Source organism: Oncorhynchus clarkii, chromosome 25 (assembly GCF_045791955.1).
Source record: "Oncorhynchus clarkii lewisi isolate Uvic-CL-2024 chromosome 25, UVic_Ocla_1.0, whole genome shotgun sequence".
NCBI lineage: Eukaryota > Metazoa > Chordata > Actinopteri > Salmoniformes > Salmonidae > Oncorhynchus > Oncorhynchus clarkii.
The window spans coordinates 34459591-34474941 of NC_092171.1; the positions used below are offsets into that span (position 1 = coordinate 34459591).

Genomic DNA, 15351 nt, shown 5'->3' on the forward strand with positions numbered 1-15351 from the left:
GAGGACGGGGGGCTAGAGGGAGAGAGAAGAGGGAGGGGAGGGGAGGAGAGGCATAGAGGCCGGGGGGGCTAGAGGGAGAGAGAGGAGGGGAGGGAGAGACAGAGGACGGGGGGCTGGGAGAAAAGGGAAATGTGAGGGATGGAGAGAAAGGGTAAAGGGGGAGTGATGCTCTGTGGCTCCTGTCATTGGTCAGTGAGGAGGAGAGAAGAGCATCCTTCCTTGGAAAACAGGAAAAAGTGCTGACTCACTATGCTGCATGGGAGTAGAGGCAACAGCCAATCAGAACCCTCATCCTCTTCTCAGACACAATGGCCCTGTTTTTAACTGGAGTAGGATGAGACTTGATTTAAGGTCAGTTTTCTTGTTTTTCACCTCAATGGTTTGGGCTAGGATTTGGGGAGGGGAAGCTGATTCTAAATCTGTGCTTGTCAGCAACATCTATATGGAGGTATTTTAACACAACGCATTTTTAAAGTGCTATTTGTCTCAAAAAAGGTCCTAAACTGAAATGGATAAATTGGACAGATCGTCAGGACTGGAGACCACTGGTGTATGGGGAGAGTGACACCTACACAGAACGTAATACAGAGATATATCTTTTTATAGAAGAGAAAATGCATATATGAGCGATGTATTGTAGATAGAGTTTATAATGACTTTATGGGTAAATTAACTCTGGGCATTTTAACAGGGGAAAACCCCTCAGATTTTTGCATTAGAAAAATGTACAGAATTAAAAAGATTCACAAGTTTCAGCTGTCTTTTTAGTGTTCAGACTTCGAACAATAATGTTTTTGTTTATTCCAGTTGCTGACAGTTAATATGCAGGGCCCGGAGTTTTCTTCTTGTCGGGTTAGGAAAAACTCTGGGCCATAGTTATTACTAATGTCTTAAGGACAAATCACACCATAAGGAACATCACCACTGTGGGACTCAGTAGCAAAAATCCCTTGGTGTATTTCTGGGGAATTCCAAGTCAACTCTCATATAACAATTTGCACAAAATATTATCATTAACAATGTTTCAATAGTTGGTGAAGGGATTCGGGGTGTCTGGGATTGTGTCCCCCACAGAGTCCCCCACAGAGTCCCCCACAGTGTCCCCCACAGAGTCCCCCACAGTGTCCCCCACAGAGCTCCCCACACAGTGTCCCCCCCACAGTGTGTCCCCCACAGTGTGTCCCCCACAGTGTGTCCCCCACAGTGTCCCCCAGGAAGAGGCGCTGCTGCTTTCACAACAGGTAATGGGGATCCTAATAAAATACTCAAAACACATCTGTGCTCAGTAAATGACCTGCTGGATGTAGATGAACGGTGGCAATTCAACATGGAGAATCTTTTTGGGAAATTAAAACAGAAAATGGCGGCTGATATTCTGTGGTCAGAGGCAGTAGGTCGACCAGTCAGCCGACCGGTGCGTTGAACCGTTCGTCGGCAGTGTTTAATCTTTTATAACTATATTAAAAACAGCCATGTACACAGGTAGAGAAAAAAGGAGAAATGACATTCAGTTCAGTACACGATTCATCATTTATTATTAGCTGTCTGAAATGTACAGACAGGATGTCAATATAACCATGGCAATATAACGGCGTGAGGCTGTGTGTTGGAAGACCAACTGTATGTGTACAGTGAACAAAACATCAAAACAAACACATCACCGTTAAAGGCAGAGGTTAACACTCCTTCATAAGCAGCATTATTATGAATAGGAGTCTTAACACCAAGTACATGCCGAACACAGAACCTAAGCCACAGACATTTAAGTGGTTCAACTATTACCACAGTAGTGGTATGTGCTTTTCCTATAGGACATATCTGCATATAGCTGCTCAAAGGTTGAGAAAAGGTCATATCACCCTATCAGAGGGCATTTCCTGTTAACGTTTGACCTATAGGCGGCACATGCATGAACTGTAAAGAACCTTTCAAGCCTGTCACATGACATCCCAGAGCATTTGATCCACAATGCACCATTTCACACGTTCTAGAATGTTGCGATTGTTAAATGGAACCAGTTCTATTATAAAAGAAGTTCAGAAGCGTTGTGGTCGTCTGTAGATAGGAGGTCTGGGGGCTCGTATGTAGAATTCATTTTACACAAACTTTTCACTCAACTTCTGGCAATGCTTCACTTTCAAGCGCTCTGAAACATTTTTTTAAAACCAAAGTGCACACAGTCATCTTTTCTACATTTTAAAACCGGAAATGGCACAATAAAATAAATAAAAGGCAACCGAACGATCGCCAGAAGAGTGAAATACTTCGACTAGAGGTCTGCGCTCAGATTGTTTAAAGATGTCTCAGTAATCTGAGGAGGAGAGAAGATGGACAGAAACCAGTTATACTGTTGATCATTAACATTGATTGCAGTGAACACGTGTCATATCGTCGCTCTTCTAAATTTGACAACCAATAGACGGTTAGAGCACTGCTTATAGAGAAAGGGTGTGTTGTCACAGAAGGGGGTGCTTGACGAGACCACACGTGACAATTAACAGTACTTCCTGTGGTGGACAGGAAGCAGCTGGATGCGGAGGGCGGGGCCTTACTGGACCTTGGACACTGTCTCATGGATGGACTCTGCGACATAGTCGATGTTCTTGGAGGTGAGGCCACACATGTTGATACGACCGCTGGCCATCAGGTAGACATGCTTCTCCTTAATCATGTACTGCACCTGCTTAGCTGTAGGGAGGAAGGAGAGGGAGAACGAGAGGAGGAAGGAAGGAGAGGGAGAAAGGAGAGGGAGAACGAGAGGGAGGGAGGAAGGAGAGGGAGAAAGAGAGGGAGAAAGAAGAGGGAGAAAGGAGAGGGAGAAAGGAGAGGGAGGGAGGAAGGAGAGGGAGAAAGAGGGAGGAAGGAGAGAGAGACAGGAGAGGGAGGAGGGAGACAGGAGAGGGAGAAAGAGAGGGAATGTTATTAAAATTTACAGTCAACTGTCTATGTTGATCATGTAATCAATCTGCTTAGCTGTAGACTGTAGGGAGAGAGAGAGAGAGGAAAAATATGTAACTTGTAGAAGTGTATCTGTGTGTGAGGATCTGTGTGTGTAGTTGAGCGTGGATGTTTCTGTAACTTACATGTACATGTCTGGGTACATGTCTGTGTGTTTGGGAAACTCTTACGGTTCAGTCTGGTGAAGCTGAACATGCCGGTCTGCTAGGAGGTGTCTGGGTACATGTCTGTGTGTCTGGGGAACTCTTACGGTTCAGTCTGGTGAAGCTGAACATGCCGGTCTGCTAGGAGGTGCCTGGGTACATGTCTGTGTGTTTGGGAAACTCTTACGGTTCAGTCTGGTGAAGCTGAACATGCCGGTCTGCTAGGAGGTGCCTGGGTACATGTCTGTGTGTTTGGGAAACTCTTACGGTTCAGTCTGGTGAAGCTGAACATGCCGGTCTGCTAGGAGGTGCCTGGGTACATGTCTGTGTGTTTGGGAAACTCTTACGGTTCAGTCTGGTGAAGCTGAACATGCCGGTCTGCTAGGAGGTGCCTGGGTACATGTCTGTGTGTTTGGGAAACTCTTACGGTTCAGTCTGGTGAAGCTGAACATGCCGGTCTGCTAGGAGGTGCCTGGGTACATGTCTGTGTGTTTGGGAAACTCTTACGGTTCAGTCTGGTGAAGCTGAACATGCCGGTCTGCTTGGAGGTGCCTGGGTACATGTCTGTGTGTTTGGGAAACTCTTACGGTTCAGTCCGGTGAAGCTGAACATGCCGGTCTGCTTGGAGGTGCCTGGGTACATGTCTGTGTGTTTGGGAAACTCTTACGGTTCAGTCCTGTGAAGCTGAACATGCCGATCTGCTGAGTGATGTGGTCCCAGGTGCCAGGCGTCCCCAGAGCAATTAGCTTAGCCTTCAACTGGTCTCTCATCAACAATACACGGTCAGCCATGGTCTTTACATTACCCTTCCTACAGGGGGAGGAGGGAGAAGAGAGAGAGAGTTGGTTAGTTCAGCCTTCAGCTGGTCTCATCAACAGGACGTTACCCTTCCTACAGGGGGAGGAGGGAGAAGAGAGAGAGAGTTGGTTAGTTCAGCCTTCAGCTGGTCTCATCAACAGGGCGTTACTCTTCCTACAGGGGGAGGAGGGAGAAGAGAGAGTTGGTTAGTTCAGCCTGTCTCATCAACAGGACGTTACCCTTCCTACAGCCATGGGGAGTGGGACAGCTTCAACACTCTATATCACTGATCTGAATGGGAACGGCAGTCTTAGAAAAATCTGCCACCAACAGAACGTGGCTTACAACAATCCCCCAATAAGGAAGCACAGTTATTAAAGTCTAACAATCCCCCAATAAGGAAGCACAGTTATTAAAGTCTAACAATCCCTAATAAGGAAGCACAGTTATTAAAGTCTAACAATCCCCAATAAGGAAGCACAGTTATTAAAGTCTAACAATCACCCAATAAGGAAGCACAGTTATTAAAGTCTAACAATCCCCCAATAAGGAAGCAGAGTTATTAAAGTCTAACAATCACCCAATAAGGAAGCACAGTTATTAAAGTCCAACAATCACCCAATAAGGAAGCACAGTTATTAAAGTCCAACAATCCCCAATAAGGAAGCACAGTTATTAAAGTCCAACAATCCCCAATAAGGAAGCACAGTTATTAAAGTCCAACAATCCCCCAATAAGGAAGCACAGTTATTAAAGTCCAACAATCCCCCAATAAGGAAGCACAGTTATTAAAGTCCAACAATCCCCAATAAGGAAGCACAGTTATTAAAGTCTAACAATCCCCCAATAAGGAAGCACAGTTATTAAACTCTAACAATCCCCCAATAAGGAAGCATAGTTATTAAAGTCTAACAATCCCCAATTAGGAAGCACAGTTATTAAAGTCCAACAATCCCCAATAAGGAAGCACAGTTATTAAAGTCCAACAATCCCCAATAAGGAAGCACAGTTAATAAAGTCCAACAATCCCCCAATAAGGAAGCACAGTTATTAAAGTCCAACAATCCCCAATAAGGAAGCACAGTTATTAAAGTCTAACAATCCCCCAATAAGGAAGCACAGTTATTAAAGTCTAACAATCCCCCAATAAGGAAGCAGAGTTATTAAAGTCTAACAATCCCCCAATAAGGAAGCACAGTTATTAAAGTCCAACAATCCCCAATAAGGAAGCACAGTTATTAAAGTCTAACAATCCCCCAATAAGGAAGCACAGTTATTAAAGTCTAACAATCCCCCAATAAGGAAGCAGAGTTATTAAAGTCCAACAATCCCCCAATAAGGAAGCACAGTTATTAAAGTCCAACAATCCCCCAATAAGGAAGCACAGTTATTAAAGTCTAACAATCCCCCAATAAGGAAGCACAGTTATTAAAGTCCAACAATCCCCAATAAGGAAGCACAGTTAATAAAGTCCAACAATCCCCCAATAAGGAAGCACAGTTATTAAAGTCCAACAATCCCCAATAAGGAAGCACAGTTATTAAAGTCTAACAATCCCCCAATAAGGAAGCACAGTTAATAAAGTCCAACAATCCCCAATAAGGAAGCACAGTTATTAAAGTCCAACAATCCCCCAATAAGGAAGCACAGTTATTAAAGTCTAACAATCCCCCAATAAGGAAGCACAGTTAAAGTCTAACAATGGAGCAGTTGTCAAAACTTGGACTGTACCATTCAGTGAACTCCTCAGGGTTAACTTAGAAGGGTGTGTTGTTGGACTGTACCATTCTGTGAAGAGAATTGGGTTGTTGAGTATAAAGGGTTATATTTTTGACCGTACCATTCAATGAACAGATCAGGGTTGTTGAGTGTGATGGCTACGATGCGCGCTCCCTGGGAGGGAGGGTTGGACCAGGTGGTCCTGACGATCTTCTCCATCTGGGACAGAACACGGGCCAGGTTGTCTTTATCCTGGGCCACTACCGTCAGGTTACCAACACGCTCATCTGGAGGAGGAAGGAACAAAATGGAGGATTAGCGTCAGACTGGCTGAGCGTTTGTGAGACAGAGATGAAAAATGTAAGCAAAAACTGTGGCCATTGGAACACAGCAGCAGACTGTGTGTGTGTGTGTGTGTGTGTGTGTGTGTGTGTGTTACATGTTGGTGTTCATGTCTATGTATAATATATGCCATTTAACAGACATTTTTATCCACTTCACGTATGGGTGGTCCCGGGAATTGAACCCACTATCCTGGCGTTACAAGCACCATGCTCTACCACCGGAGACACAGAGGACCACGATGCACGTGTCTGTCTATAGACTCACTGTAGAGGCCAAAGTTCTTTGAGAAGGACTGGGCACAGAGCAGCTCAAATCCTTCAGAGACAAAGTAGCGGATGGCCCAGGCATCTTTATCCAGACTGCCTGATGCAAAACCCTGGTAGGCTGAGTCAAAGAACACAAACAGCTTCCTCCTCTGGAGGAGGAGGGAGGAGAAGGGACACAGAGAGAGGAGGGAGGAGAAGGGACACAGAGAGAGGAGGGAGGAGAAGGAACACAGAGAGAGGAGAAGGAACACAGAGAGAGGAGAAGGAACACAGAGAGAGGAGAAGGAACACAGAGAGAGGAGGGAGGAGAAGGAACACAGAGAGAGGAGGGAGGAGAAGGAACACAGAGAGAGGAGGGAGGAGAAGGAACACAGAGAGAGGAGGGAGGAGAAGGAACACAGAGAGAGGAGGGAGGAGAAGGAACACAGAGAGAGGAGGGAGGAGAAGGAACACAGAGAGAGGAGGGAGGAGAAGGAACACAGAGAGAGGAGGGAGGAGAAGGGACACAGAGAGAGGAGGGAGGAGAAGGGACACAGAGAGAGGAGGGAGGAGAAGGGAAAGAGAGAGAATTGAATTGAGAGGGAAGAAAGGAAAAACAAAACGTTACCTCAAAATATAAATGAGCCTGATGGATAATGGTTGTGATTATGAGATGTCTGTTCTCCTGGGGAGTATTCATTAGTCTCAGACTGTCGTCACAGAACAGAAACAATTTCATCCAAATGGAAAACTTTTTGCATTGAAAACTAGAGTTTGTATTGAACAGACTCAGGTAGGTCCCTACCCGTTTGGTTCCGTTTGGTTCCTAGTGAATACACTCCTGCTGTCTCCCCTGTCTCACCTTCATGACCTCAGAGATCGTCTTCCATTCGTCAGGTGTGGGGTCTGTCCCCGTGGGGTTGTGGGCACAGGCATGGAGCACAAAGATAGAATGTTCTGGAGCGTTCTGACAAAATAACACAGACCCACATCAATTATCAAGGACAGGATTAGGGATGTGCATTTGAAAGAATGTCAAGTAATCTCATGAAAATTATTTTGAGTCGTCAAATGTTAGTGTGAAACGGGGCTGACGGCAAAACAGTTTGCAGGGTGTCATCAGTTGTTCAGATTACTGGTCGTTTTGATACACAACTGAAAACAAAACAGTTTGCAGGGTGTTATCAGTTGTTCAGATTCCTGGTTGTTTTGATACACAACTGAAAACAAAACCGTTTGCAGGGTGTCATCAGTTGTTCAGATTACTGGTCGTTTTGATACACAACTGAAAACAAAACCGTTTGCAGGGTGTTATCAGTTTTTCAGATTCCTGGTTGTTTTGATACACAACTGAAAACAAAACCGTTTGCAGGGTGTTATCAGTTGTTCAGATTACTGGTTGTTTTGATACACAACTGAAAACAAAACAGTTTGCAGGGTGTTATCAGTTGTTCAGATTACTGGTTGTTTTGATACACAACTGAAAACAAAACAGTTTGCAGGGTGTTATCAGTTGTTCAGATTACTGGTTGTTTTGATATACAGCTGAAATATTAACGCAAGACGATCATCCATAGCTTGTTGTAGACTAAATCGTGCATGATGTCGCTCTAACTCAAGTCCCACCATCCCTACTCAACCCTCCATCCCTACCCCTCCCTCCCTCCATCCATCCCTCCCTCCCTCCCTCCAACCCTACCCCTCCCTCCAACCCTACCCCTCCCTCCCTGCCCCTCCCTCCAACCCTGCCCCTCCCTCCAAAACTACCCTTCCCTCCATCCCTCCCCCTCCCCCTCCCTCCCTCCAACCCTACCCCTCCCTTCAACCCTACCCCACATCCCTACCCCACCCTCCATCCCTACCCCTTCCTCCCTACACATCCCTACCCCTCCCTCCAACCCTACCCCACCCTCCCTGCCCCTCCCTAACCCTCCTTCCATCCAACCCTACCCCTCCCTCCATCCCTGCCCCTCCCTCCAACCCTACCCCTCCCTTCAACCCTACCCCACCCTCCATCCCTACACATCCCTACCCCTCCCTCCCTCCATCCCTACACATCCCTACACATCCCTACCCCTCCCTCCAACCCTACCCCACCCTCCCTGCCCTTCCCTCCATCCCTGCCCCTCGCTCCATCCAACCCTACCCCTCCCTCCCTCCATCCAACCCTACCCCTCCCTCCCTCCCTACCCCTCCCTCCCTACCTCCATCCCTGCCCCTCCCTCCATCCCTACCCCTCCAACCATCCCTACCCCACCCTCCCTCCATCCATCCATCCCTGCCCCTCCCTCCATCCCTACCCCTCCCTCCAACCCTACCCCACCCTCCCTAACCCTCCCTCCATCCCTACCCCACCCCTCCTAACCCTCCCTCCATCCCTACCCCACCCCTCCCTCCATCCCTGCCCCTCCCTCCCTCCATCCCTACACATCCCTACACATCCCTACCCCTCCCTCCAACCCTACCCCACCCTCCCTGCCCTTCCCTCCATCCCTGCCCCTCGCTCCATCCAACCCTACCCCTCCCTCCCTCCATCCAACCCTACCCCTCCCTCCATCCCTACCCCTCCCTCCCTCCATCCCTGCCCCTCCCTCCATCCCTACCCCTCCAACCCTACCCCACCCTCCCTCCATCCATCCCTGCCCCTCCCTCCATCCCTACCCCTCCCTCCAACCCTACCCCACCCTCCCTAACCCTCCCTCCATCCCTACCCCACCCCTCCTAACCCTCCCTCCATCCATCCCTACCCCTCCCTCCATCCCTACCCCACCCTCCCTACCCCTCCCTCCATCCCTCTCTCTCTCTCTCACCTCCAGGTCATCCATTATACCGGTCACGTCCAGGCCTTTCTTTTCTCCGTCCCAGTAGTGGTAGGGGCGGATATCTTTAAACCCAGCATCAGAAAACACTGCATTGTGGTTCTCTATAGGGCGAGAGAAGCAGAAGAAGGAGAAGATGAAGAAGATGGTGAGGCGGTGGAGAAGAGGGTATTTGTTCAGTGTGTTGGCGCTCTTAAGGGGATGATGACTCAATAGAAGTAGAATATGTTGATTGGGCTCTGTGTGTCTGCTGCTGTGTCTCAGTTTTCTTGTTGTCTAAACAGTCCTTATTGGCCCTACGGTTATCTTGTTGTCTAAACAGTCCTTATTGGCCCTACGGTTATCTTGTTGTCTAAACAGTCCTTATTGGCCCTACGGTTATCTTGTTGTCAAAACAGTCCTTATTGGCTCTACGGTTATCTTGTTGTCTAAACAGTCCTTATTGGCTCTACGGTTATCTTGTTGTCTAAACAGTCCGTATTGGCTCTACGGTTATCTTGTTGTCTAAACAGTCCTTATTGGCTCTACGGTTATCTTGTTGTCTAAACAGTCCTTATTGGCTCTACGGTTATCTTGTTGTCTAAACAGTCCTTATTGGCTCTACGGTTATCTTGTTGTCTAAACAGTCCTTATTGGCTACGGTTATCTTGTTGTCTAAACAGTCCTTATTGGCTCTACGGTTATCTTGTTGTCTAAACAGTCCTTATTGGCTCTACGGTTATCTTGTTGTCTAAACAGTCCTTATCGGCTCTACGGTTATCTTGTTGTCTAAACAGTCCTTATTGGCTCTACGGTTATCTTGTTGTCTAAACAGTCCTTATTGGCTCTACGGTTATCTTGTTGTCTAAACAGTCCTTATTGGCTCTACGGTTATCTTGTTGTCTAAACAGTCCTTATTGGCTCTACGGTTATCTTGTTGTCTAAACAGTCCTTATTGGCTCTACGGTTATCTTGTTGTCTAAACAGTCCTTATTGGCTCTACGGTTATCTTGTTGTCTAAACAGTCCTTATTGGCCCTACGGTTATCTTGTTGTCTAAACAGTCCTTATTGGCCCTACGGTTATCTTGTTGTCTAAACAGTCCTTATTGGCCCTACGGTTATCTTGTTGTCTAAACAGTCCTTATTGGCCCTACGGTTTTCTTGTTGTCTAAACAGTTCTTATTGGCTCTACGGTTATCTTGTTGTCTAAACAGTCCTTATTGGCTCTACGGTTATCTTGTTGTCTAAACAGTCCTTATTGGCCCTATGGTTATCTTGTTGTCTAAACAGTCCTTATTGGCCCTACGGTTATCTTGTTGTCTAAACAGTCCTTATTGGCCCTACGGTTATCTTGTTGTCTAAACAGTCCTTATTGGCCCTACGGTTATCTTGTTGTCTAAACAGTCCTTATTGGCCCTACGGTTATCTTGTTGTCTAAACAGTCCTTATTGGCTCTATGGTTATCTTGTTGTCTAAACAGTCCTTATTGGCCCTACGGTTATCTTGTTGTCTAAACAGTCCTTATTGGCCCTACGGTTTTCTTGTTGTCTAAACAGTTCTTATTGGCTCTACGGTTATCTTGTTGTCTAAACAGTCCTTATTGGCTCTACGGTTATCTTGTTGTCTAAACAGTCCTTATTGGCCCTATGGTTATCTTGTTGTCTAAACAGTCCTTATTGGCCCTACGGTTATCTTGTTGTCTAAACAGTCCTTATTGGCCCTACGGTTATCTTGTTGTCTAAACAGTCCTTATTGGCCCTACGGTTATCTTGTTGTCTAAACAGTCCTTATTGGCCCTACGGTTATCTTGTTGTCTAAACAGTCCTTATTGGCTCTATGGTTATCTTGTTGTCTAAACAGTCCTTATTGGCTCTACGGTTATCTTGTTGTCTAAACAGTCCTTATTGGCTCTACGGTTATCTTGTTGTCTAAACAGTCCTTATTGGCTCTACGGTTATGTTGTTGTCTAAACAGTCCTTATTGGCCCTATGGTTATCTTGTTGTCTAAACAGTCCTTATTGGCTCTACGGTTATCTTGTTGTCTAAACAGTCCTTATTGGCTCTACGATTATCTTGTTATCTAAAACAGTCCTTATTGGTTCTATGGAACCCAGGACTCCCTGGCTAAATCAATTCCATGTAAATGAGTTGGTTGTAGCCCTGCCCACTGACCCCAGGTTGGCGCGGAGACGTAGACGGGCGTGGCCGTGTTGTTGGTGCCGTTGTACCAGCGCCTCAGAAACTCTGCCCCGATCCTCAACGCACCGGTACCTCCCAACGCCTGGACAGCTCCCACCTGGAAAGAGAGAGAAAACATCAACATTTGGGCAGGGCAAGGCAGAAGACTGTGTGTGTGTTTCCCAGTCCTACTACTCATCCCCCAGGATGTGCGTGTGTTTATGTTGACTTCCACCCCACGGTGTAGAATTTGAGTTACAGGAAGTAGAATTTAATTCAGTGCAATTCAAAGAGATGCGACTGAGTCATGGAACGAGTTCTATTGAATCTGACAGGTCACACTTCCAGATACCAAATAATACAGCACTTTTCCCTGGAAACAATGTTCATCAACTCTTAACCTTAGAAGAGCCCATTATATTTCCAGGCTTCTTTTTGAAGGCCTCAGGGTCAACTTGAGGGTTGAACTAATGCTGGGAAATGTAGTATTTCCTCCATATTTAACTAAATGGAGGTGATATAATATAATAACTGAATATTCACACACAGGTTTTGTTTTCTTTGATCATACATGTCAAGATTTTGTCCTGAAAATGGATTGTTTTATATGCATGTATATAACGACATGTTTGATGTTTCAGGCACAAGGTGTATACTTGTATAGACTAGACCTAATGTAGAATAGAAGAGCCATTTGAAATGAATAGAATTTCACTCAATTCTATTTCCTTTAAGTAAAAATTGTAATTCTGTATTCTCCTAACAACTTCAATTCAATAATTCTATGGGAATTTACGAGGCAATTCAATTCTGCCCAACTCTGGTATGTATCTATGTATATACATGTGTCCCTCCCTCCTACCTACCCTCCCGTCCTTGATGGCGGGGCTGTCATCGCCCAGGGCCACCTTGGAGGCAGCAGAGCGGAGCTCAGGGAGACCCAGGATGGGAAGATACTCGTGGTTCAGACTGTTGTCCTCCACTATCATCTGCTCTACCTTCTTCACTACGGGCAGGACCCATGGTAGACAGTCATCTGTACGGTAGGCTGAGGAGAGAGAGAGAGAGGAGACATTATATACTGTATCTAACTATCTAGGCAGGACCCACGGTAGACAGTCATCTATACACCATCTGTATACAGGACTCCAGAGTGGCGCAGCGGTCTAAGGCACTGCATCTCAGTGCTAGAGGCGTCACTACCAAAACGGGACATGATTGGGAGTACCATAGAGCGGCACACAATTGGCCCAGCGTCACCCGGGTTTGGGTTTGGCCGTCATTGGAAATAACAATTTGTTCTTAACTGACTTGCCCAGTTAAATAAAATGTTGTATAATACACACTGTACATGTCTGTCAGCCTGCCTGCGTGGGCAGGACCAATAGCAGGCACCAGGCAGTCATTTACTGTAGGCTGGAGAGACAAACAAGCATTACAGAGTACAATAGCCTAGTTATAATGAGCCTACTTAAAAATGTTAATGGTTGATACCAAAACAACCTTTCATAATGACCACTAGCAGGCTGCAACACAGCCATAGTGCAGCAGTATGTTCACTGCATGCAGTCTGCTGTCACACCCTGCTCTGCTGGAGGTCACCCTGGCCTGAAGAATAAGTGTGTGTGTGTGTGGGGGGGGGCACAATCCTGTGCATGTGACTTCCGAGGAGCTTAATTTCCCTCTCTAAGGAAAGCCTTTCAAGGTCTCTCCTTTCCTGTCCAGGCCAGTGTGCTCTACCATTGAGGATCAAATGACAGCCATTGATATTCAGTTAACAAAGTTCACAACAAATAGCTAGACTAGCTGGCTGGCCTACACCAGGCCCTGGTCTAGTCTAAGGAGAAACTGCAGACATGTAGCCTAGCTGGCTGGCCTACACCAGGCCCTGGTCTAGTCTAAGGAGAAACTACAGACATGTAGACTAGCTGGCTGGCCTACACCAGGCCCTGGTCTAGTCTAAGGGGAAACTACAGACATGTAGCCTAGCTGGCTGGCCTACACCAGGCCCTGGTCTAGTCTAAGGATAAACTACAGACATGTAGACTAGCTGGCTGGCCTACACCAGGCCCTGGTCTAGTCTAAGGGGAAACTACAGACATGTAGGCTAGCTGGCTGGCCTACACCAGGCCCTGGTCTAGTCTAAGGAGAAACTACAGACATGTAGGCTAGCTGGCTGGCCTACACCAGGCCCTGGTCTAGTCTAAGGGGAAACTACAGACATGTAGGCTAGCTGGCTGGCCTAAACCAGGCCCTGGTCTAGTCTAAGGAGAAACTACAGACATGTAGACTAGCTGGCTGGCCTACACCAGGCCCTGGTCTAGTCTAAGGGGAAACTACAGACATGTAGCCTAGCTGGCTGGCCTACACCAGGCCCTGGTCTAATCTAAGGAGAAACTACAGACATGTAGGCTAGCTGGCTGGCCTACACCAGGCCCTGGTCTAGTCTAAGGAGAAACTACAGACATGTAGACTAGCTGGCTGGCCTACACCAGGCCCTGGTCTAGTCTAAGGAGAAACTACAGACATGTAGACTAGCTGGCTGGCCTACACCAGGCCCTGGTCTAGTCTAAGGGGAAACTACAGACATGTAGGCTAGCTGGCTGGCCTACACCAGGCCCTGGTCTAGTCTAAGGGGAAACTACAGACATGTAGGCTAGCTGGCTGGCCTACACCAGGCCCTGGTCTAGTCTAAGGAGAAACTACAGACATGTAGCCTAGCTGGCTGGCCTACACCAGGCCCTGGTCTAGTCTAAGGAGAAACTACAGACATGTAGACTAGCTGGCTGGCCTACACCAGGCCCTGGTCTAGTCTAAGGGGAAACTACAGACATGTAGACTAGCTGGCTGGCCTACACCAGGCACTGGTCTAGTCTAAGGAGAAACTACAGACATGTAGACTAGCTGGCTGGCCTACACCAGGCCCTGGTCTAGTCTAAGGGGAAACTACAGACATGTAGACTAGCTGGCTGGCCTACACCAGGCCCTGGTCTAGTCTAAGGAGAAACTACAGACATGTAGACTAGCTGGCTGGCCTACACCAGGCCCTGGTCTAGTCTAAGGGGAAACTACAGACATGTAGACTAGCTGGCTGGCCTACACCAGGCCCTGGTCTAATCTAAGGGGAAACTACAGACATGTAGACTAGCTGGCTGGCCTACACCAGGCCCTGGTCTAGTCTAAGGGGAAACTACAGACATGTAGACTAGCTGGCTGGCCTACACCAGGCCCTGGTCTAGTCTAAGGAGAAACTACAGACATGTAGACTAGCTGGCTGGCCTACACCAGGCCCTGGTCTAGTCTAAGGGGAAACTACAGACATGTAGACTAGCTGGCTGGCCTACACCAGGCCCTGGTCTAGTCTAAGGAGAAACTACAGACATGTAGACTAGCTGGCTGGCCTACACCAGGCCCTGGTCTAGTCTAAGGGGAAACTACAGACATGTAGACTAGCTGGCTGGCCTACACCAGGCCCTGGTCTAGTCTAAGGGGAAACTACAGACATGTAGACTAGCTGGCTGGCCTACACCAGGCCCTGGTCTAGTCTAAGGAGAAACTACGGACATGTAGACTAGCTGGCTGGCCTACACCAGGCCCTGGTCTAGTCTAAGGAGAAACACAGACATGTAGACTAGCTGGCTGGCCTACACCAGGCCCTGGTCTAGTCTAAGGAGAAACTACAGACATGTAGGCTAGCTGGCTGGCCTACACCAGGCCCTGGTCTAGTCTAAGGAGAAACTACAGACATGTAGGCTAGCTGGCTGGCCTACACCAGGCCCTGGTCTAGTCTAAGGGGAAACTACAGACATGTAGGCTAGCTGGCTGGCCTACACCAGGCCCTGGTCTAGTCTAAGGAGAAACTACAGACATGTAGGCTAGCTGGCTGGCCTACACCAGGCCCTGGTCTAGTCTAAGGGGAAACTACAGACATGTAGACTAGCTGGCTGGCCTACACCAGGCCCTGGTCTAGTCTAAGGGGAAACTACAGACATGTAGACTAGCTGGCTGGCCTACACCAGGCCCTGGTCTAGTCTAAGGAGAAACTACAGACAATGTAGCCTAGCTGGCTGGCCTACACCAGGCCCTGGTCTAGTCTAAGGAGAAACTACAGACATGTAGCCTAGCTGGCTGGCCTACACCAGGCCCTGGTCTAGTCTAAGGAGAAA

The 15351-nt window shown here is 47.4% G+C and overlaps 1 protein-coding gene across 1 annotated transcript; it reads right to left on the reverse strand.

Annotated features, from left to right (window-relative positions):
- Window positions 1-2335: 2335 nt before the first annotated feature.
- On the reverse strand, window positions 2336-12229 carry LOC139383876 (aspartate aminotransferase, cytoplasmic-like). The gene is made up of 8 exons (XM_071128465.1): window positions 12052-12229; window positions 11180-11303; window positions 9019-9131; window positions 7071-7175; window positions 6228-6378; window positions 5740-5905; window positions 3769-3911; window positions 2336-2688 (listed from the first exon to the last, which is right to left on the reverse strand). Exons 1-8 carry the CDS (start codon window positions 12172-12174, stop codon window positions 2549-2551), a joined length of 1065 nt encoding a protein of 354 aa, XP_070984566.1. The 5' UTR covers window positions 12175-12229; the 3' UTR covers window positions 2336-2548.
- Window positions 12230-15351: the final 3122 nt, after the last annotated feature.